Source organism: Halichoeres trimaculatus, unplaced genomic scaffold (assembly GCF_033239565.1).
Source record: "Halichoeres trimaculatus isolate MK-OKI-2021-1 unplaced genomic scaffold, fHalTri1.1 fHalTri1_scaffold_22, whole genome shotgun sequence".
Taxonomy (NCBI): Eukaryota; Metazoa; Chordata; class Actinopteri; order Labriformes; family Labridae; genus Halichoeres; species Halichoeres trimaculatus.
The window spans coordinates 355,001-379,000 of NW_027437200.1; the positions used below are offsets into that span (position 1 = coordinate 355,001).

General features: G+C 42.5%; 1 protein-coding gene across 3 annotated transcripts in view; it reads left to right on the forward strand.

Annotated features, from left to right (window-relative positions):
• The window catches only part of shroom4 (shroom family member 4), a 180,218-nt gene that overhangs the window by 114,632 nt on the left and 41,586 nt on the right, over nt 1-24,000 (forward strand). Inside the window, exons 1-2 of one of the 3 annotated variants that reach the window (XM_074699335.1) lie at nt 13,547-13,759; nt 23,669-23,905. In XM_074699335.1, coding sequence (XP_074555436.1) covers nt 13,680-13,759; nt 23,669-23,905 — 317 coding nt within the window. In that variant the 5' untranslated portion in view covers nt 13,547-13,679. Of the gene's footprint in view, nt 1-13,546; nt 13,869-23,668; nt 23,906-24,000 lie in introns of those variants that run through there. The other 2 variants (XM_074699337.1, XM_074699334.1) reach the window with 2 other exon arrangements.

Sequence of the window (24,000 nt, forward strand, 5' to 3'; positions counted from 1 at the left end):
GGCATCACACTGCTGTATTACTGGTGAGGCTGTGGGCATTCAGTTTACACACCACCTACCACGAGGGGGCACAGGAAACACAAATGGGACCAAGCTAAACCAAGCCAAACTGTACCAAACCGTACTGGTCTGAACTGGACAGTTCGGTGGAAACAGGGTTTTTCTCTCTCTCTATCATCCATTGTTTCATCCTTTTCCCTAGTGCAACTTTCGATTGTTCTTTCTCTGACTCATATGTATTCAGCTGAGACTCTCTGGGTTGTCCAGTACCCTAGAGTCTGCAGGCTAAATCTATCCCACCAAAGGAATTTAGTGGCCTGCCCGACAGTTGAGTGAAAGAGTTAGAGAGGCAGCAGTGTGAGCGTGTGTGTGGATCTGTTTAAATTCAGGTGAGGTGCTTTATGGACATTTTCACAGGCTGAGAGATGGTAAGAGGGACCACAGAGCTGTAAAGATGTGTTTTATTTCCCCCCCTAATTAGGACATCCACTCTCTTAAAGAATGCAATGCTTCTACAAAAGCACACACAGGCTTTGGTTAACATTTTTTGTTTTGTTGTTGGCTAACCTAAAGCAGACATTTAGAAATGTAAAATGTCAAAATGTAAATATTGAAATGAATTATTACCATTTTCACCAAACTATTCTAGAATGTTTTAATTTCTTACATTTAACCCCCCCCCCCCCGAAAAAAAAAAAATGCTGAATTTTAAAGGAGTAATAGGAGTCCTATTCTTCTTGTAGTGTACAATGGTAATAACTAAATAAAGCTTACAGGTGCATTACTGCCACCTATTGGTCAGAGGGTTTATCGGAAAGGAAATGATGTGGGTCGTTTTAAGGCTCACAGGGAAATAAAAAGAAAAGAATTCAAAATAAGAGTCTTTTTAGAATATTATGCAATTTATTTATGACAGAAGGAAACTTTTAAGTGTTATTTTCAAAAGTTTAAAAAATACATTTCTGTAACATTTTCCAGATGAGAGTTTGACCAAAGTCAGAATGATACTAATAGCAATATATTTTTTGAAGTTTCAGAAAATCTCACCTGTAAGTGTAACCCAAAAATTTTAAAAAGAAATGGGGGTTTTCTGAACAAATTTTGAAACAGTAGGCGTTTTTGGCCAAATACAAATAACAACCAGAAATTCTGAAAATTACAAAAGGAATTCAGCTTTAAGTTACTGCCACCTAAAGGACTGGAATAAAATATGTGGGTAGATTTTGTCAGCCTATCAATCAATTTTTCTGTAGTTTTTTTTTTTTTTTTTTTTTTAATCGAAATTTAGGAGAAAACCTTTTTTTTAAACTTATGGATATCTGTGACCTAAGAAATTTAGAAAATATAGATTCCAAATATATATATAAAAAAAAAATAGGAATATTTCCTTAATGGGAGAAATTTCTGTGGTAATTTTCCAAAAATCAGTTTGATTAAAAATATCAGGTGAATATTTGTGATTATTGTATTATCCCCCTTTGAACATGTGTAAACGTTGAATTCAATCTTGTATAAGGAATTTTAGAAATGTAAGATTCTGTGAAAAACTTGTATGTACCATAGTGCTAAAAAGTATTTAGTCAGCCATTGATTTTGCAAATTCTCCGTCTTAGAAAGATGAAAGAAGTCTGTAACTTTTCATCAGAGCTACACTTCAACTATATGAGTCAAAATGAGAAAAAACACTCTGGAAATCAGATTGTAGGAATTTTAAATGATTTATTTATAAATTATAATAGAATATAAGTATTTAAGAAATAAAAAAAGTTCAACTCAATACTTTGTAGCATAACCTTTGTTGGCAATGACAGAGGTCAAATGTTTCCTATAAGTCTTCACCAGGTTTGCACACACTGTAACTGGTGTTTTGGCCCATTCCTCCATGCAGATCTCCTCTAGAGCAGGGATGTTTTGGGGCTGTTGCTGGACAATCCTGACTTTAAACTCCCTCCTCAAATTTTCTATGGGGTTGAGGTCTGGAGACTTGCTAGGCCCCCTCCAGGACCTTGAGACACTTTTTGCAGAGCCACTCCTTTGTTGCCTGAGCGGTGTGTTTGGGATCATTGTCATGCTGGAAGACCCAGCCACATTCCATCTTCAATGCTCTCACTGATGGAGAGAGGTTTGGGCTTAATATCTCACCATACATGGCCCCGTTCCTTCTTCCCTTAAAATGGATCAATTGTCCTGTCTCCCCATGCGTCACAGTAGGTATAGTGTTCTTGGGATGCAGCCCAGCATCCTTTTTCCTCCAAACACGAAGAGTTACGTTTTTACCAGAAAGTTCTATTTTGGTTTTATCTGTTGACATGATATCCTCCCAATCCTCTTCCAGATCATCCATAAGTCGTTTGGCAAACTCCAGGTGGACATGTGATGGACATGAACTGGCTTAAGCAGGGGGACACACCTGATGGTGCAGGATTTGAGTCCCTCTCGGTCCCTCTCGGCTACTGATGGTAGCCTTTGTTACTTTGGCCCCAGCTCTCTGCAGGTCATTCATCAGGTCCCTTTGTGTAGTTCTGGGATCATTTTGACCCCACGGGATGAGATCTCGCGTGGGGCCCCAGATGGAGTGAGATTATTAATAGTCTTGCATGTCTTCCATTTTCTTACAATTGCTCCCACAGTGGTTTTGTTCACACCAACCTGCTTGCCTACACTCTTTCCAGCCTGGTGCAGGTCTACAATTTTCTTCCTGGTGTCCTTCAACAGCTCTTTGATCTTGGCCATGGTTGAGTTAAGAGTCTGTTTGAGGCTGTGGACAGGTGTCTTTTATACAGATAACCAGTTCAAACAGGTGCCATTAGTACAGGTAACGGGTGGAGGACAGAAGAGCTTCTTAAAGAAGATGATACAGGTCTTTGAGAGACAGAAATCTTGCTTGTTTGTGGGTAACCAAATACTCATTTTCCACCATATTTAAAAATCAATTCCTTAAAAATCTTTCAATGTGGTTTCCTGGATTTTTTTCTCATTTTGTGTCTCTTAGTTGAAGTGTACCGCCAAAGAAATTTACAGACCTCTCTCATCTTTCTAAGTAGAAGAACTTGCAAAATCAGTGGTTGATATAATACTTTTTGGCCCTTCTGTACATCTCTATACTCTTGGAGCAGCGTTTGTCTTCTGCTGTGTTTCAATAAGCTGCTAGTTTTTCTAATATATATCTGGAACAGGAAAGAACATCAGGGATGTTTTGTTTGCTTGACCTGGAAATGTTTCCTCTAGAGTACTTCCTGTTTTCAGCGACCCTTTTGTCAGATCAGACTGTACGCTGTGTGTGTGTGTGTGTGTGTGTGTGTGTGTGTGTGTGTGTGTGTGTGTGTGTGTGTGTGTGTGTGTGTGTGTGTGTATTTCTCTTGGTGGGCAACTGAGAAAGAGGCTGGAGGACATTCTTCAACTTTGCCATCATTTCCTGTCCTTCAGATAGTTTCCCCATCCACTTCCTGTCCACCTTGGAGCTTAATTTGCGGGTGGAAACATGTCTTTGCGAAAAACAGATCAAACAGATTCTTTACCCGTAATAACGGAGGGGTTAACGGTGTTGTTGATTTAGAGGTTACAGGTTTTAAAAAGTGAGGAAAGAGTATTTCTGGGGGTTTTCAGCAGCAGGAGGAAAAGAAGGAGGAGGGAAAGTGAAGACAGGAAATGAAAAGGTAATTAAAGAAGTGAATGAAGTCCTGTTAAGAGAGGATAAACAGGACTTTATGACACAGCTCTTCCATCGGATAAGTATTCCTCTAAAGGCTTGATGAGGACTGTCCTCCTCCTTTACCTCTTCCTACTCCTCATCATCATCTCTGATCTGTCTCTGCTTCTCTGCTGCTTAATTTTACAGTTTTTTTGTTCTTGCTCACTTGAAATGTCCACTTTCAACTTTTTCCAGAGGACTTGATACACAGACGCTCACCATCCCCTCTTTGAACCACCTGACTCCATCTTTCTGCTGTGTTTTTCCCCCTGCATTTTTTAGGCCACTGTGTGCATCTACACTCAAAACCACTCATATGGTTGTTTGGAGTTTGACTACAGCAGACCCCCCCCCCCCACACACACACACACACACACACACACACACACACACACACACACACACACACACACACACACACACACACACACACACACACACACACACACACACACACACACACAGAACCTGTCATTTGGACGTTTGTACTAACTACAGGGTCCCTGGAGACTGGGGCGAAGCTGAGGTCTGTGGTGCCAAGAGCCTGAAACACAATAGGCAGGCCCCCATCACTCCAGGGTGAACAATGGACATTCCTCACATTCCTGCACTCACACACAAATGAAAACACCATCCTGGGTCTGATTAGGAGCCTGCCTGTAAATGACTCTATGCGTGACATTGTTAAGGATGACTTGTTGGTGCTGTGGTAAAACTATATGTTTCTGAGTTAAAGCAGTGAATAACTCATCTGCTGGAATGGCCTGATCTCTCCATTTCTTTCTGCTTTCTGTCCTGTGGTAGCAGTAAGAAAGTGTGTATCAGCAGTGTTATATGTATGTGTGTGTGTGTGTGTGTGTGTGTGTGTGTGTGTGTGTGTGTGTGTGTGTGTGTGTGTGTGTGTGTGTGTGTGTGAGTCTCTATGTAGGGGATTGTGTCCTTGTGTGTGCGGTCTCTACAGTTTACAACTCTACAAACTGCAACTCCATGATACATGACACTGGCCTGACCCCCACTTCAGCCCCTATACACACCTGAGCTGACCTCTCCAGTCTGTATTCAACTTGGCTACCTCTCCTCTCCTTTGTCCTCTCACAGCTTCAATGGACAGTCTTGCACACCACCCCCTGACACTCTCCCATCAGACATTAACATCTCAGTTGACTGCCTCCTGCAGACCAGCCCCCCTCAACCCCCACCTTCATCTTCAGCGAAGGGAAGCTGGTTCTCCTGCATCTGAGGACACAGCTTACTGCTTTCCTGGACCCGCTGCAGTTTGCATACTGGCCACATACAGGTGTGGAGGATGCCATTGTCTTCCTGACACACAGGTCCTTGTCACACCTGGAGAGACAAGGGAGCACTGTAAGAGCCATGCTCTTTGACTTCTCTAGTGCTTTCAACATCATCCAGGCCTGCCTGCTGAAAGACAAGATGCTGGCCATGCAACTTGATCCTGACACCACCGGCTGGATCACAAACTACCTCACAGGCCGACCACAGTACGTCAGGGTGGATGGCTGTACCTCTGAAGTGGTGAAGAGCAGCACTGGAGTACCCCAGGGGACTATGTTTGAGCCTTTCCTTTTCATCCTCTTCACGTCTGACCTCCGATTTTACTCTGGTTCCTGCCACCTCCAAAAGTTTTCCGATGACTCCTCCATCGTGGGACTCATCATCGAAGATGACAAGGAGGAGTACAAAGGACTGATTGAGAGCTTCAAATCATGGTGTGACAACAACCATCTGATCTCAACATCAGCAAAACCAAGGAGCTGGTGGTGGACTACAGAAAGAAGAAGAGCCCCTCTACCCTTGTCATCATCCAAGGGGAGGTTGTGGAGAGGGTGGACTCCTACAAGTACCTTGGGGTCCACATCAACAACAAGCTGGACTGGTCCACTAAAGTTGTGTTTCCACCAAGCAGACCGGTTTGGTTTGTCTCGGTACAGCACGTATTTTGCAGCTTTTCCACTGACTTATCTCGGGACAGATCCATAAAAACCAAGACGAGCCGACCTACTTTTTTGGGACCCTCCCGTATGGGTGCCAGGTTAAACCGATCCGCTCTCGAAAGGTGGAGCAACACACTACAGACCGTTAATTGGCCGAAAGAATCGTCACCCCGACAGCGGCTGCATTTCTCCTGGCGGCACACAGACTTCTCTGAAACAAAGCTTGATTGCACTTTGTAACAGAGAGCTACATGCCAATCACAGAGAGGACGAAATGCTGCATGTCTTCCAACTGTGCTCTTTGTTTACTGTGCTGCGTTTTTCTTCTTTGTTGGATTTATTAGCAGGGTAAGCTGCTCGCTATGGTTTAACAGCCTCTGCTTTCGGCATCCGGCTTGCATGCCGCCCACCACCCACAGTTTGCTGTGGAAACGCAAACGGGATCAGGTATAACTGTACCAAACTGTCCCAAACCGTACTGAACGGACCCGGACTGCTTGGTGGAAACATGGCTTAACACTGAGGCTGTCTACTGGAAGGGACAGAGAAGACTGTTTTTCCTGAGGAGACTCAGATCTTTCGGGGTCTGCAGCAGACTTTCTACCAGTCTGTGGTGACCAGTGCACTGTTCTTTGCTGTGGTATTATGCTGGGGCGGTGCCATCAAGTCTGGTGAAGCCAGCAAGGCTAACAAGCTGGTAAGGCCCGCTCTGTGGTTGGACTTGAACTGGACAGTTTGGAGTCACTAGCCAACAAAAAGGATGAAGGACAGGATTAAGGCTATCCAGGAAAATCCATCACACCCTGTCTATGATGAGCTATGGCAGATGGGCAGCTCCTTCAGTCAGCGCATCATCTCACCCAGGTGAAAGACTGAACGCTTCAGGCTCTCCTTTGTGCCCACTGCCATTAGACTGTTTAACATCTTGGGGGGCCCCAGACTGACCCAATGCTGATAAGCCCCCCCTGCAGACATTATTACACTGCACTTTAATGCACCCAAAACACTTGAAATAAAAACATGTATCTTCTATCTCTAAACATACTTCCTCATCATTCCTGATTGTGGATTTCCGAAAGTCTGGGCTCTGCCATCAGCCAGTTAACATCTATGGGGTGGACGTGGAGGTGGTGTCAACCTACAAATATCTTGGTGTACATCTGGACAACAAGTTGGACTGGTCCCTTAATACAGATGCACTCTTTAAGAAGGGGCAGAGCCATCTCTTTTTCTTAAGGAAGCTCAGATCAATTGATGTCTGTGGAAAGCTGCTGCAGATGTTTTATCAGTCTGTGGTAGCCAGTGCTTTGTTTTATGGTGCAGTCTGCTGGGGAAATAGTTTAAAGCAGAAGGACAAGAGGCGACTGGAAAAACTGGTGAAGAGAGCTAGCTCCGTGGTTGGATCCAGTTTGGACTCACTGGAGGCTGTGGTGGAAAGGTATACACAGAAGAAAGTGGAGGCCATCATCCGTCACTCTGATCACCCACTTCACAACATCATCGTCCAGAGGATCAGCAGCAGGGGACGCCTTACCTCTGTGCGCTGCAGGACCGAGAGGTTCCGAAGATCATTCCTCCCTGCAGCCATCAGAGTGTACAATTCTTTGCTTGGAAGAGTGCCCAAACAACTTGAATTTCCCTCCGGGGATTAATAAAGTATGTCTTATCTTATCTTATCTTATCTTATCATTCATATTCATATCCATTCTCATGCTTATTCTGTCATTCATATCCATATTTATTCTTTCTTTTTTATCTGTAAACATACTTCCACATTCATATTCATATTTATTCTTTTTTCTCATTTGTTTTAGATATATATTGCTTATTTATCCATAACTCTTTGTGATGATACTGTTAATATGTTAATCTGAATCTATCTTATCTTGTCTTTTCTTGTCTTATCTTGTGTTAAATTGAAGAGTTTGAAAAATAGGGAAGGAGTGTTAAATGTCAGAACATCAGAAGCATTGGGATGTGACCCAAAGCTTGTGATTCCGTGCTTTGGGATCCCTTATGTTGAAATTTTAATGCATTGCAGTTCAACTAATTTCATTTCAACATGTTGAGGTTTGATACGTTGTGTTTCAGTGAGCTGTGTTTCCAGGCATTGCGCTTTGGTTGCTATTCAACCTGTTGCATTTCAATGAGATTCGATATGTTGGGTTCAATGTGTTGTAATTTTTGTGTGTTGCAATTCAATGTAGTGCGATTTAACATATTGCAATTCAAGAAGTGCATTTTGATATGTTGTGTTTCATTGCAACTAGATACTTTGCTATTTGATACATTGAGGTTCAAAAACCTTGTGGTGCCATACAGTGAGGTTTGATCCACTGCGCTTTGTGTTTTATTACCTCAAGGTTTGATGTGTATCATTTAGATGTGTTAGGTTTTGGTTCAATATTTGGATGCAATGTGTTGACATGCATTGCGATTTGATGGGTTGAGGTTTGATACCATGAGGTTCAATGTGTTGCATCTGGATACGTTACGTTTGGATAAGTTGTTGGGTTTGGATATGTTACATTTGGATATGTTGTAGTTTGATATGATGCATTGAGATGCAATGTGTTGTGTTGAGATGGGTTGTGCTTTGTTTAATACAATGCTTTGCGTTGTGGTGCATTGTGGTGCGTTACGTTTTGATCCATTGTGGTCATGCTGCCATGTGTTGAGGTGAGATGTGTTGGGACATGATGCACTGTGTGATGTGTTGTGTTGTTATGTGTTAAGATGTACTGCAATGACTTGTGTTAGGATGTGGTGTGATTGGTTTGAAAAGCTGCGTTTCCACCAAGCAGTACGGGTCGGTTCAGTACGGTTTGGGACGGTTTGGGACAGTAAAGTCTCATCCCGTTTGCGTTTCCACAGCAAACTGTGCCCTCTCGTGGTGGGCGGCGTGTAAGCCGCATGCCGGAAGCCACAGCTGGTAAACAATAGCGTGACGCCGTAGCAGCTTACCCCGCGATTAAATCCAACAAAGAAGAAAACGCGACACAGTAAACAAAGAGCACAGATGGAAGACATGCAGCATTTCGTCCTCTCTGTGATTTTCACGTAACTCTCTGTTACAAAGTGCAATCAAGCTTCGTTTCAGAGAAGTCTGTGAGCCGCAAGGAGAAATGCAGCCGCTGTCGGGGTGAGTGACGATTCTTTTGACCAATCAACCGTCTGCAGTGTGTTGCTCCACCTCCCGAGAGCGGATCGGTTCAGTCTGGCACCCATACGAAAGGGTCCCAAAAAAGTGGGACGGCTCGTCTCGGTTTTAAGGGATCCGTCCCGGGATGAGTCGGTGGAAACGCCGCTTAAAGCGCACCGTACCAAGACGAACCGACCCGGACTGCTTGGTGGAAACGCGGCTAAACAGTTTAATTGGATAGGATACAGTATAGTTTGATATAATAACAGTGCTATAAGATACAAAAGCTACTAGTACACAATCAGTGGTGAATTTATATGATATGATACAGCCAAACACTTATTTCCTTCTCGTGGGTAATCGTCTTGGACTTGAGTCTGTCACATCAAGCTGCTTCACTTTTTAATCTCAGATTACCAAAGTACCAAGTGTTGTCCATCAGTCTGTTGTTAAGGCCAGCAGTAGCCTGAGAGCACTGTGTTAAAGCAGACTGAACAAACTGTCAGACAGGAAGGATCACAGCTGAAACAAACAAACAGGTCATACATCCTCTCTGCAGGCTGAACATGAGGTCCTCAAACTGGGAGATTTCATCACCAGTTGGTTACAGTTATGAAAACTAGCAGAGATTAAAAACACTTCATCACAATCATCTTCAACAGCTGAAACTTTGATTTATTCTTTTCAATTAGATTCAAAACTTCCAGCAAATGTCACATGAGTTAAGAAGAAAGAGAGAGAGTGAGTATCGTTCAGAAACACAGTCATATGAAGACTTTATAAGATGTGCTGTCACATTGCACTAATTAAATGGGTCATGCAGCAGTGATGGGAATGTACTGCAGTTGGAATATGTGACGCAAAAGGACTAATAAATATTTAAGAGATGCCTCACATGGCTGCTGTTGTTGATGTTCATTTGCTTCTACTGTCACTCATGTGAATGTTCAGGCCTCTGAGAGCTCAGGGATCTGAATTTACCGTGTCAGCTTCCAGTAGTCTGCAAAGAGGTTCACGTTAAAACCACATCTTTCAGACATGTGACAAGTATGCACACATAAACCATCCAACAGTGCTTCACACTCATATACTGAAATGTCTCTAAAGTCTGTTTAACAGTTAGATAAAGTAAATCAGCCTAACTGATTACACACACACACACACACACACACACACACACACACACACACACACACACACACACACACACACACACACACACACACACACACACACACACACACACATAGAGTGTAAGGGATGGAGCACTAACAAACAGTGCATTGTGCTGCAGATGCTTTAAGCGGGCTTCACCCTTCCTGCCAGGACCTCTGGTATGAGCCTCGTCTCACTGTACCGATCACCTGGTATTCAAAACTGTGTGTGTGTGAGAGAGAGTGTGTGTGTGTGTGCCTAAGCTGTAGATGTAAACGTATGTCTACAAAACCATGTGTGTCACACAGAAATACAAAATGAAGGGTGAAAAGGGCCTACAAACAAGGGCCTGATTGCTTGGAGACACACACACACACACACACACACACACACACACACACACACACACACACACACACACACACACACACACACACACACAGAATTATAAAAGAAACAAATAGCTCCTGATTGCAGGAACACAAAGGGCAAAAGGGGGGGAGGAGGTGGTGAGGTTATTTAGGTGCTCTGACATAGTTGCCCCTCACCCTTTGAATTGTGGACACGGAATGTCAGGAATCTGCCATGCATGTATATAACTTTTTCCCTCTCTCTCTCTCTCACACACACACACACACACACACACACACACACACACACACACACACACACACACACACACACACACACACACACACACACACACAATCCCTTGGTATTTTATTTGAGCACATGAAAGTATGCTTTTCATTTTTTTATGTATGTACAAGACAACCCAAGACAATACCTAGTCATATAAAAGTTAACATAAATGAGATGAGGTGTGTTAAAGGGATAGTTCAGTTTTTTTGAAGTGGGGTTGTATGAGCTCTATGTGACCACTAAGGACATTAGATACAGTAGAAAGTTGTCTGCTCTCCCTCAGTAAGACACGGACTGTAATCGATGGTGAAGAGGAAATAGACGCTAACAGGGAGAGACCGTACCAAATTCAAAGGCTATTTTCTCTGCCTACAAGAACTAAAATCAAAAAGTAATACCACAGTTTAAGAGTACGATACATAAAATGTTTTTTAAATGCATTAAGTCTTCGGAAATATAAACATTTATCTGGACCTAACTAACTGGTCATGTGTCCTTACGCCCAGCGCTAGTGCGCTCCGTCCCCCTCCTCCTTTCAGCTGTAGGGAATGTAAACAAGCTATGCTTCGAGCGCTGGTTTTAGCCCCGTGTAAGTTTGATCAAGTATTGTAATTCTTTTGTTTGTACTCTAAGGATTGAGAGGCAGCGTAGGAAATTCAAAATGAGTGACTATGACAGCGATGATGAAGTTTCATTCACTTTGGAACCAAAATGATACCTGCTTGAACCGAAGTAGCTACACAGAAGAGGAGCTGCTACAGATGGAGACTGAAAGGAATACAGTGGAGACATCCACGGACACTGGACATCGAGATAGGGTCAGAAATACTCAGTGGTCTAAGCTGTGACTCAATGCCCACAGATGCTGAGTGTTACTGCTGTCACAAGTGGAACTTGGTTACAGACACTCTTCAGGATTTGTCTGAGGACACTGCTGGCTCTCAAGCCGTCTGATCACACAGATTTCACTGCTCTTCTGAATTCTGGAGTATCCTGTAACAGCAACAACAACAACAACAACAACAAGAACAACAACAACTGTCGTGGCAGCAGTAACACTCAGCATCTCGATGTCCAGTGTCCGTGGATGTTTCCTCTGTATTTCTTCCAGTCACCATCTGTAGCAGCTGTGTGTAGCTACTTCGGTTCAAGCAGGAATCATTTTGGTTCCAAAGTGAATGGAACTTCATCGTCGCTGTCATAGTCACTCATTTTGAATTTCCTACGCTGCCTCACAATCCTTAGAGTACAAACAAAAGAATTATGATACTTGATCAAACTTACACGAGGCTAAAACCAGCGCTCGAAGCATAGCTTGTTTCCATTCCCTACAGCTGAAAGGAGGAGTGGGGGCGGAGCGCACTAGCGCTGGGCGTAAGGACACATGACCAGTTAGTTAGGTCCAGATAAATGTTTATATTTCCGAAGACTTAATGCATTTAAAAAACATTTTATGTATCGTACTCTTAAACTGTGGTATTACTTTTTGATTTTAGTTCTTGTAGGCAGAGAAAATAGCCTTTGAATCTGGTACTGTCTCTCCCTGTTAGCGTCTATTTCCTCGTCACCATTGATTAAAGTTTGTCTTACTGAGGGAGAGCAGACAACTTTCTACTGTATCTAATGTCCTTAGTGGTCACATAGAGCTCATACAACCCCACTTCAAAAAAACTGAACTATCCCTTTAACCCTTGTTTTGGCTATTAACTCATGCACAAAAATAGTTAAGCTCTACCTACCTAAGGGACCATTTACATGATGGTTTCAGGGTGAAAGTTTTGATGCGTTTCAGCCTTGCGTTTACACGAAAATGGCGTTTCAGCCGACCTAAACTTAACTTTTGAAAACAGCTTCCAGAGTGGGATTTTTTTTAACCGTTGCCGACACCATTGCCGTGTAAACAGCAAACCGGCATTTTCAGTGGAAACAATGACATCACACTCCACTTTGCCCGAGCACATACAACAGTCCAACAGTGCCGTTGTAACGTTCGTCGCTAACTACCGTGCTGAGCTTGTGCTGCTGAATCTGCTGAATCTGCTGACTGTCTTCATATAAAATGTGCATCTGTTGCTCCACTTTTGCACCTAGTATTCCCCAATACAACAGATGATCAGCTCAACTCTACTTTGGTGGAGATCTACCAAAAGCTGCAGTTATAGCACCACCTGCTGGCCTGGAATGCTTATAACAGCGTTTTCAGTCCCTCTGCGTTTGTATGTTAACACAGATTTTTTTCACTGCGTTTCAGCGTTTTCAGATGAAAAGTTGTCTTAAATGGGGCCTGAGGTACGTAGGTGTATGGAAGGGCAGGGAGCTCCCAGAGCAGAGCCTTGCCTCCAAATTTAAACTACACAGTTAAAGTTGACCTCTTAATTGATGTGTCTGAAGTTTCTGCATGTTGATACAAACGCTGACAGTTAAACACATTTTTATTTGATCCTCATGCTAATGAAAACAGTTTTATAAGAAAAGTGATAAAACTGCTATATTAAGATCTCTCCCTTGTTAAACCCCACTGTTCCTGACTCCTGATCCTCTTGCAGACAACCCATCATCCCTCCCATTTTCCATCCGTCACCACATTTTGTTTTCCTCATCTCATTGCCAGAGTGAAAAAGCCCCCTTGTCTGTCCAGCAGTCTCCGTCTGCTTTCTTTACTCTTTCCATCATTTTTTCATGCACTGCAAACACACATGCACAATAAACACACACAGATACACACAGAAACACACACACACAAGGAAGAAAAACCTCTGCATTTTTCCCCCTGTTGAACAATAACACTGGGTATTATTTTAGCAGCCGTCAACCACTTTATCTGCTCTCCGCAATACTTCCTCTCCCACTGACTCACACATCCTGCCTGGGAGGGGGCGAGCAAGGCAGGGAGAGAATTTTATGTGAGGAGAGAGAGGAAGACAGAGAGAGAGAGAGAGCAAGGGTGAGAGAGAGAGAGAGCAAGGGTGAGAGAGAAATGCAGAGTGCAGGAGGGAGATAAAGCCATGTTTTGTCTCCCAGTGAGAGGAAGGAGGAGGGAGAGGGGATGTGAGGATCCTGGCTTGGTCAGAACCTGCCGGTTTCTCCGGATCAGATGGACATCAGCTCGGTGAGCGCTATCCACCGTGAGCCAGATGTGATGGACTCAGACCACCTGAAGAATCTGAGCTGCATGTAAGAGCTTTTTCACAAGAGTGCGATTGATCGTTGACTCTGGGGATCAGGGATACTTGAAGCTGAGCTGGGATCAGTTTGACAGCTGATGCTTTAGTCTGTGGAGGAGGTAGGTTTGAAAAGCTGTGTGTTCAGCCTATTTTTCACGAAGTTCATACTCTTGTGATATCTTGAAAGAGTCAGTTTTTTTAACTCTACTAACTTTGAAAGGTTTGAGCCATGAGAAGTCAACAGTAGTCATGCTTTCATCCTCTCAGGGAGGAGTCGTTGGGTACATGAAACATACTTCACTCTGACAGTTTATCTCTTCATCTTCTTAAGCTCTCTAAATTCTCTCTGCCAACTCTTATTAGTTAGTAAAGTTCCTGTTCTGGTCTGTACTTCGGGATCCAGATCTGTTTTGTCTGGTGTTTGTGTTGCATTTTACTCAGCCTCTGGCTGTGGGTGACTCAGATTATGTGTGTTGACCTTTGTGGTATCAGTTAGCTGTTGCATTTTTTGACCATTAAGTGGGACATTCTGGCCGATCCTCTCAGAGAGGCTCTTTCAAAACTGCATGAATTTCTATTTTTTCAGCCTTTGACAGCCCAACAGACTCAGCGGCTCTTCATCTGTCTTTTGTTTCCCATAGTTTAGTATCGACGTCTTAAAGCACAGATTTCCAGAAATAAACTTGCCATTTCTTTCAAACTTGATTGGATTTCAAGGTCGGTTTCAGTCACCATTACTCATTACCCTGCTCTCCACAACCAGGACGAGCCGTCTTCTGTCAATTGCTAATGAATTCTTCAACAACCTTCATGCATGGGATACCTGTTTATGTGCAGCTCCAAGCAGAGCCAGGAAGCAAACTGGGTTAGCATGTCAGACCCAGGAAAGAGGATTTGGTTGTTTGACCTCAGATTGTTGGTTTGTTTCTCATGCCCTGATTCTGACTTTGTGGAGCTTCTGGAGCTGTCACTTAAAGCTTCCTTGACAGACTTCAGGAGTCTCATATCCTGGTTTTAGTCAACAGTATCATTAAAGATCAACTGAAGAACTGCTCCCTCAACATTTGCTACAAATAAAAACAACTTGCTGACTCTTGCCGTACGAAAGTATCAGTATGACCTAAGCATGTATTCAGATGAAGCATCCAGTGTTACTGTAGCCTGCACAGGAAGCTGCTGTAGTGTCGAGGCTGCTTGTACCAATAGATGGAAAGAGTAATGCAAATGGTTTTCTTTCATGAAGATTGATTAATAAAAGGAAACAGCTAAATAAAAAAAAATCAGCAAACACTGAAAATGTGAGTAGCAACTCACGTCTCCAGCATCTGAAAGAGCAAGCTGTCATTCAGACTCCAACCAGCTAGTTTTCAAGTCTGTCAAGTTGAAGATTGTTGAAGATGTCTCCAGAAGTGTTTGAGGTTTTTGATCACCAAAGAAGTTATTCAAACATGTCGCCTGTTCAGGCTTTGTGGCTTTTATTATGACGAAATCTGGGACAGGTCCCCAAATTACGGACCTGTACCATCCCACTTTTTGGTGCCAAACATACCAATCCAACCCCAGCAGTCTGTTGATCGGTCAAAAGAATCATCACTTCCTGTGCCACAGCAGTAATACAGAACAACACATAACTGCCATGTTTAAATCTCCAGTCGACCTACTGAAGAGAAGTTTCTGTTTGTTTGGAAAATGGCGTTACCAAACAATGTGAAACTGCTGTCAAAATGAAACTGTGTTGCACTTTTTATCCTTATTTATTAACAGGATACACTGTGTCGTGCTGCTATGCCATCAAGCTATTATGTAGCTGACATGGCTATCAGCATCCAGCTTACTTGCTGCCCACCAAGAAGGGCGCAATTGGCTGTGGGTTAAACGGGATCAGGCCTTACTGATTGGACCCATACTGATCTGTACCAGACCACTTGGTGGAATCAGAGCTTTACTCTCCTCCCTTTTTCTCCTCCCCCTCCTTTTGTCTTTATACCCTGTTCCCATAGGGCTTACCTTAAATTGTTGGAGTATCTGATTGACCAACATGAGCTGGTTGCATAACCACGTTGATGCCTAAGCTTGAGACTGTTGTCACAAGAAATGATCTGATAGTCCTTGAATGACATACTCTAGTCTAAATTCACGGGTGATGCCAAAATCTGAATATCAGAAAACTCTAAAGATTTTGTGTACCGTTGAAAAATCCTGCCAACTTATCTGGGTCCTTTTTGGACACATAAGTCCTGAATCTGTGAGATGGATGTTTGCTGACTTCTGGTTCAGCTCTGGTTCAGCTCTGGTTCACAATCATTTCCTGGACACTGAGCTTATTTGGTCTTTAGTCACTTTCCTTATCACATTCCTGTTTCAAAACTGTATGTTAGCCATCATTCTCCGAGTTTATTGTCCTTATCATACTTGGGTCTGTGGCTGCGTAGGCGTCACATCGTTTATTTTCATTTTCATAGTCATCAATCTCTCCAAGCTAAACTGGGAGAAAGAGGAGGTGGTGCTGGGAGGAGGAGAAGGGTCTGCTAGTGAATTTAGCTGGTTTGTGTTTTGTCTAGTTGAGTTTGGATAGGTCCCACACATATTCACAGACACACACACACACAAAACACACACACAAACACACACACACACACACACACACACACACACACACACACACACACACACACACACACACACACACACACACACACACAGAGGCTCTACATAAACCTTCTCAGGGCATAAGTTATGGACATTGTCAGCCAAGTTGAACAATAAGGCCCTGTTAACGCGACAACATTTCAACTGGAAACGCAGTGACAAAAATCTGTGTTAACATAGAAATGCCGAGACTGAAAACGCTGTAGTAAGCATGCCAGCCCTGTAGGTGGTGCTATAACTTTCTTGTCCAGAAGCAGCTTTTGGTAGATCTCCACCTAAGTAGAGTTGAGCTGCTCACCTTGGTGTATTGGGGAATACGAAGTGTAGAAGTGGAGCAACGGATGCATATTTTGTTGAAAGACAGTCAGCAGATACAACTGATTGAGCAGCTCGAACGCAACACGGTAGTTTGCAATGATCGTAACAATGGTACTGTTGTCTTGTTGTATGCGCTCGTGCGAAGCGGAGTGTGACGTCATCGTTTTCACGTAAAACGCAAGGCTGAAACACAACAAAACTTTTGGGTTTTCATTCTAAATCCGTTGTCGTGTAAACGGCCTCTAAGTAGGCTCAGCTAGAAATCCCTCAGAAGGAGCCAGGACCAGGAAACCGGGGTGTTTATTTTGAAAGTGATTCCTCAGCTCCTGCTTTATCAAAAACAATAATACTCAGAAATGTGACCTTTCCTTTCCCTCAGCATGCCAGGATCTGCATTCCTCTCCCAAAACTGTGCCCTTCATTGTTTCCCTCTTAAATACCCAGAACAGTCGCAGTTTATAGCTTTGTGCTTGTCCTGTTGTGTCTTGGGTTTGAGTCTTTTTTCATGTCAGTCCTGTACTCATGGTGGATTAAGATGAGATAAGACTCCTTATCTTGTCTTGATGTTGGGTTTCTGCTAATAAAATTTTCCTAACATTTACGGGTCTAGACCTGTGAATGTTTTTGTAAAGTGTCCTGAGATAACGTTTGTTATGATTTGGCGCTATACAAATAAAAACTGACTGATTGATTGATTGATGTCAGTCGAGATGAGTTGAAGTCAAGGAAAGATTACAGTCAGGACATGTCAGGACATGTCTCAGATGGGTTGAGACATGTTCAATTTAAAGAGGTCAAATGAATTCTGACTTCAATCAGTACAAATCCAAATTTGAAGTGAGACTGCACAAGTATCTAACAATGGCAAGTCAGTAGACTTCAAGTCTTAGGAACATACCAAGTACTTTGAGATGAACCTGAGTGAGTCCTCTACATTTGAAATAGCATAAGATTTTAACAAGATCTTCATGAGACTTGCTGAAATGAGGAGGTCATCAAGTAATGATCTGCTAACTGGTTAATGTCACATTGTAGGGGTGGGGCCTCAAACACTATGGTCTGCACACATAGCCCTGCCCCTCAACAGACCTAAAGAGGACTAGCGAATTAATGCATTCAACTTGTTTGAAGGACAGTCCTTTTAGATAATTTATCCTTAACATACAAACAGAAACAGAATCAAACATTAAAACAGTTACAATACTTGACAGGAAACACAAGAACGAGACAGAACATTACAACAACATCTACATGATACACTCTCGGCTCAGCCATCCCCAGTCAGCCAGACCCTCAAAATTCTCAATTACATACAATTGGTAGTATATTTCACCAGTAAGATGCAATTTACAGACTAAACTGTTTGTGACAATCTCCTTTCCAGCCCACATGTAGCAGTTATTCCGTAGTGGTCTGTTCAAACTTGAGTCGATTAATAAAATGAAGATTGAGGCCACATTAGCTCTGATTGGTAGATAACTGGCAGGACAAATCCAAGATTCACGAACGTCACACATTACAAATATGCCTTTGAGCGCCAGGGTGCCAGCTGCGCTAAATAAAGATGCTACTAAACTACATTCAAACTGACAGTGTTTACTTGTTGTCATGTTAGCCTACAGATACATCTGAGCACCAGGTGCCAATGTCGCTAACAAAAAGCCGGCTGCTAAAACGCTTGCTCAATGTCACGTTTCAAACCATTGCACTATGTAACTGTACTGATAAGTCCCTTACCTTGGCACGTTGTATCCAGTAAAAAGTTGTCCTGAACAAAGAAAATTTGTTTTGATCTGATCCCTATTTAATTCCAAATCAAACACACGCCTCTAAAAGTAATTTACAACAGAGTGCAGAGACTCCGGGCCACAAGGTGGCGAGGGAGTAAAATTAAAACAGATCCTCCTCATAGCATCTCAAAACTCAGCCGATTTCCTTTTGAGTTCTTGGAACAAGTGAACAAGTAAAAACAATTGTCACTGTGCTATGAGTAATTCTGTGAACTTCATTGGGCCAGAATTTATTTTAAGTACAGAGGGTAATAAAATGAAATACATCTGAAAATAAACTGCAGCCAATGAAACTGCTGTTGTATGACTTCTTACTATAAAGTAAAAGTTTGTTGAATAAGAACTATTTTTGTTTGTTTAAATTTGACTGTAAATTCAACAATATCATCACTATTTAAAAAATGTTGGATCCAGAAGTGTGAATGTGACAATCAGAGCAATCTTGTGGCAAGTCTTTCATAAAGATACAGAACAGCAGTGGACCTAGGGAAGAACCTTGAGGAGGACCCTCTTTGGCAGGTTTACTTTTTATTTGTTACAAGCAATTCAGACCTCATTTTTTTCCTTTAAATATAGGGTCTGCAGGAATTTTGTGACATGACTAAGTGAACACTTTTAGAGAATAAATGCTGTACTTTTTGCTGTGTTGATTCATATTGTGATATTAAACAGTGACTAGTCCCAACTATGGATAATCAGCCTAGATTTAATTTTCTTTTAGTTCATGAAAAATGTTATGGCATGAATGTGGAAGCCACATATCCACAACACTATGAACTCAATATTCAGTATTTTGGATCCAAATTAATGTGTGTGTGTGGCGGTAGCATCCGTGCTGGGAGAAAGAGATTGGATCAAACCACTACAAGGATCCCAAGGGGAGGGGTGTCTATGCAATCTTCCGCTAGTTAAAATTGTCAAACAGAGTGTTTAAAGTAGCATGACTTGTATCACAGCATAAAAAAAACGCTTCTAACAGAAAATGAATTACAAGTGGACTTTTTTTTTTGGGGGGGGGGGGGCAACTTTATGGAAGGGGAGGGCATGACCCTCATAGGCCCAAATCTGGGGCGTCCCCCCCAGATTTGGGCCTATGAGTGTAAGGAATGTAAAATAGGCAGGTCCTTTTGTTTCACTCTCTGAACTTTACTCTCATGTAACAAAAATATTCCCAAATGTGTGATAATCTAAAGATCTCCACAGAAAGCTCCTTTCACACTCTGAGAGCAGCATATTTAGACCTGACTCTGCTGTCTCTCCTCTCTGCTCCCAGACACACAGAGACACGCACACATTCTCATACATACACACACGCACACACACACATACACGTACACATGTACACACACACACACACACACATACACGTACACACATACACACACACACACACACACACACACACACACACACACACACACACACACACACACACACACACACACACATACATACACATACACACACACACACACACACACACACACACACACACACACATACACACATACACATACACACACACACACACACACACACACACACACACACACACACACACACATACATACACATACACACACACACACACACACACACACACACACACACACACACACACATACACATACACACACACACACACACACACACACACACACACACACATACACATACACGTACACACACACACACACACACACACACACATACACATACACATGTACACACACACACACACACACACACATACACATACACATACACATACACATGTACACACACACACACACACACACACACGCACACAGTCTGCAGGGGGTTGAATTGAATCTTGCCAGCACATGGGATCGGAAGTCAGTATAAGGGAATTAGTGGATATCATGGGATACTCAGGAATGTCTGGGTTCAGACTTGAGAATGCATTGTACACGTTAGATGAATTTTTTAATGGCAGAGCAGCAGAAGGGCAAACAAGTTTAAAGGAAGTTGTTTCACAGGACTCTGGTTGGCAAGGTATCAGTGGTAGGGCCTCAGGTTCATTGGGGCGCTGTAAAGGCTGAGTTATGCTTTCCATGCGAATGTGACACGTGAAATGAGACCCGCAAGATCTGCGCAAGAGAACGCATGAGGCTTTTATGCTTTTTAACATCTCCGCATGGCGTCTGTCGGTGTCCATTCCCAAACTTCTGGGGGTAGGGTATCACAAATATATGTCCACCAGAGTACTTAATGAGAGTAGAAGAAGTTTGCCTTTGTTTACAACATGACGTATCTGTCCTGGAGATTTTTACAGGTTCTTTTAACCGATTCCTCTTTTCTGCCGAGAGCAGCCATGATTTGACGCCATGAATAACATACCTCGTCTGTGAAGCATGCTGCTGGTAGTGTAATGGCATGGGCATGTATGGCTGCCAGTGGAACTGGATCTCTTATTTTTATTGGTGATGTGACTTCTGACAAGAGCAGCCAAATGAATTCTGAAATGTTTTGGGCAATATTATTGGCCCATATTCAACCAAATGCTTCAAAACTCATAGCGCTTCACAATCCAGATGGACAACGACCTGAAGCATACTGTGAAAGCAACCAAAGAATTTTTAAAGGTGAAGAAGTGGAATGTTCTGCAGTGGCCAAGTCAATCACCTGACCTAAATCCAATTGAGCATGCATTTCACTGAAGACAAAACTGAAGGGAAAATGCCCAAAGAACAAGCAGGAACTTAAAACAGCTGCAGCAGAGGCCTGGCAAAGCATCACCAGGGATGAAACTTAGCGTCTGGTGATGTCCATGGGTTCGAGACTTCAGGCTGTCATTGACCGCAAGGGATTTGCAACAAAGTATTAAAAAGTGACAATCTGATTTATGATTATGTTGATTTGGCCAATCACTTTTGGTCCTTTAGAAAGGAAGAAGGCACATATAAAATGTGTTTTAATTCCTACAACATACACCTGATTTGGATGTAAATTTACACTTAAATTAAAGCTCAAAGTCTGCACTTAAAGCACATCTTGACTGTTTTATTTCAAATCCATTGTGGTGTTGTACAGAGCTGGAAAGCTGAAAAATTGTGCCAGTGTCCAAATGTTTATGGACCTGACTGTATCCACTTTAATTATGACCACCTAAAAAAGGGCTGGTTGTAAATGTGGTTTGAGGCTCAAGTAAAAGTGTAGGGAGCTCTGCAATGTACAAACACAGTAAAAAAGTTTTCACATGCATGACAAATGTTTTGTCAGAGCCGTTGAACTCAATTCACTAAACCAGTCAAGTCACACAACCAAAAAAAATGTACAGAACTGAGAAAGATTCTAAATGAGGTTTTAAATCAACTGGTCATCATTTGGCAGCTGTGGCTCAGTGGTAGAGAGCGGCGCCTCTCAGTTGGAAAAGTTGGGGGTTCAATCCCAGCTCCTGCAGGGAGGAAGACTATAAAAAGTCCAAGTCTATTACCAAATCTTGTTTTGATCACAATTGAATGGCTAAATCTGGTTTTATAAGATATATTTTCTAATGCTGGAGTGTTATACAGTGCAGTTCCCTGAGTGTCCATTAGAGGCTGTGTGCAGAAACAGCAGAAGACATTTACTTCCATTCAAAAGGCCATTCTTTACAGCAGAAATAAACATTTTTACTGCCTGGTTCAAAACAGGGTTTTACTCTAAATAGATCATTTTTCAAACAGCACAGTTATTACATTCAAAGTCACAGATTTTGCCTATACATAGGTGTGGCTGACTTGTTGCTTGTTAGTGAGGAGCCACCTCCCCACTAAAAATCATACATCTGATGGATGTGCAGATCAAGTCTATATCCTGTCTGTTGGTCCAAAACTAATTCTGGACATCCACACAATGTTAAAATTGGGTCCACTATTTGGACGTCTAACCATGACCCCACTGGGCATCAGTGTGCAGTTTAACATTTGAAAGTTGGCTTTTTGGACACAAAGTGGACGCCTAAGCAGAAGAGGGTGAGTGAGTGAGTGAGTGAGTGAGTGAGTGAGTGAGTGAGTGAGTGAGTGAGTGAGTGAGTGAGTGAGCCAGCCCATCGCGCAGACATTTAAAGGATGTCCTTCACATCATTTTTGGATGTCTTATTTTGGTGTCCACAATTTGCAGACTATTCCTCCAGACTAAGTCTTTTTTCACTGTCTACTAAACATCTATTTATGACGTTCACAGTACCTCCCTACTGCATAAACAGACATTGAAATGACGTCATTTTTGGACGTCTAATTTAAAATATTAGGTTTAAGTCAAAGTAATATTTAGTTTGTTTCCATTTCCTGTTCCCATTCTAAAATGGTGACGTTTTATCCTATAGCGGTTAATTTTCCTACAGCTTCATTTTGCTCAGCAGTTTTGAAGCGTAAATGTATAATTCCTTTGTATGTATTTACAGTTACCATCTGTTGCTGAGAAAATCAATTGAAGCCACAGGAAAATGGACAGGAACAGTCTGCCACCTTCAGAAACTGGACTACTGTTAGACACAGGAACTAGAAGGAAGATCAAAACAATAAGAACAACTAAAATAGCTGCAAAGACAGCAATAGCCACGATGGCTTAGCTTTTTTGGGGTAGCTCCTACATAGAGGTACTACAGGCATTTAGTATGCGTCTGAAAAAGACATCTAGAGTAGTCTACACCTTCAGGAAACCAAAGTTAAGAGAAAACAAATGGGTGATGTCACAGAGACTATGTTTGTATATTACTAGTGAAGTTGAGGTAAGTCGACTCAGCTTGTGTAAGTTGAGTCTAATCGGATTCTCTTTGAGTTTCATGGTTATTTTGACAAACCAAAGATAGATCACAAGTGAGATCAGACAAGTTTTGGTCAGCTGAGAGTCAATGGCAGGGATGTTGATGCAAATTTTAGACTGGCAATAGGAAGGTGGAGTTTTCACTAAAAGGATGGCAAGAAGTTCATAAACGCTGCCTGCTCTGTTTTTAGAATTGTGTCCTTCTGTAAAATTCACATGTGGGATTATATCATCAGCTGACGTGTGATTCTGTTATGGTAGATGATGATATTTTTATTTGCTGCTTTCAGAAACTTCCTCTTCTGGTTTTACTCTGGGAGGAGCAGTAAGCTCTCATATTTAGACCTTGATTCTCTCTAACCTGAGAGTGTCCCTGTCCTTCTCATCAACAGGCGCAGCGTACCTCTCATCCGGCCTCACTCCTGGCACTTGGCAAAGCTCTCAGATCCTACCCTCCCTCCCCCTCCTCCATCTCCTCCTCCACCCTGCCTCCCTACTGCTGACTCCCCTCATCTCCTTCCTCCTCTCCCTCCTGCTCTCCCCTCTCCTCTCCCCCCTCCTCTACCTCTGTCTGCCATGCAGCTCCACCCCAGGTCCTACACACTACCCTGGCACACAGCTGTCAACAGGTGAGAAGACATACTTCAAACATTTTAACATTTTAATTTATTAAGTGAGAAATCATGACAAACTTGTGTGGATTTAGAGACAAAAAGTGTGTGTG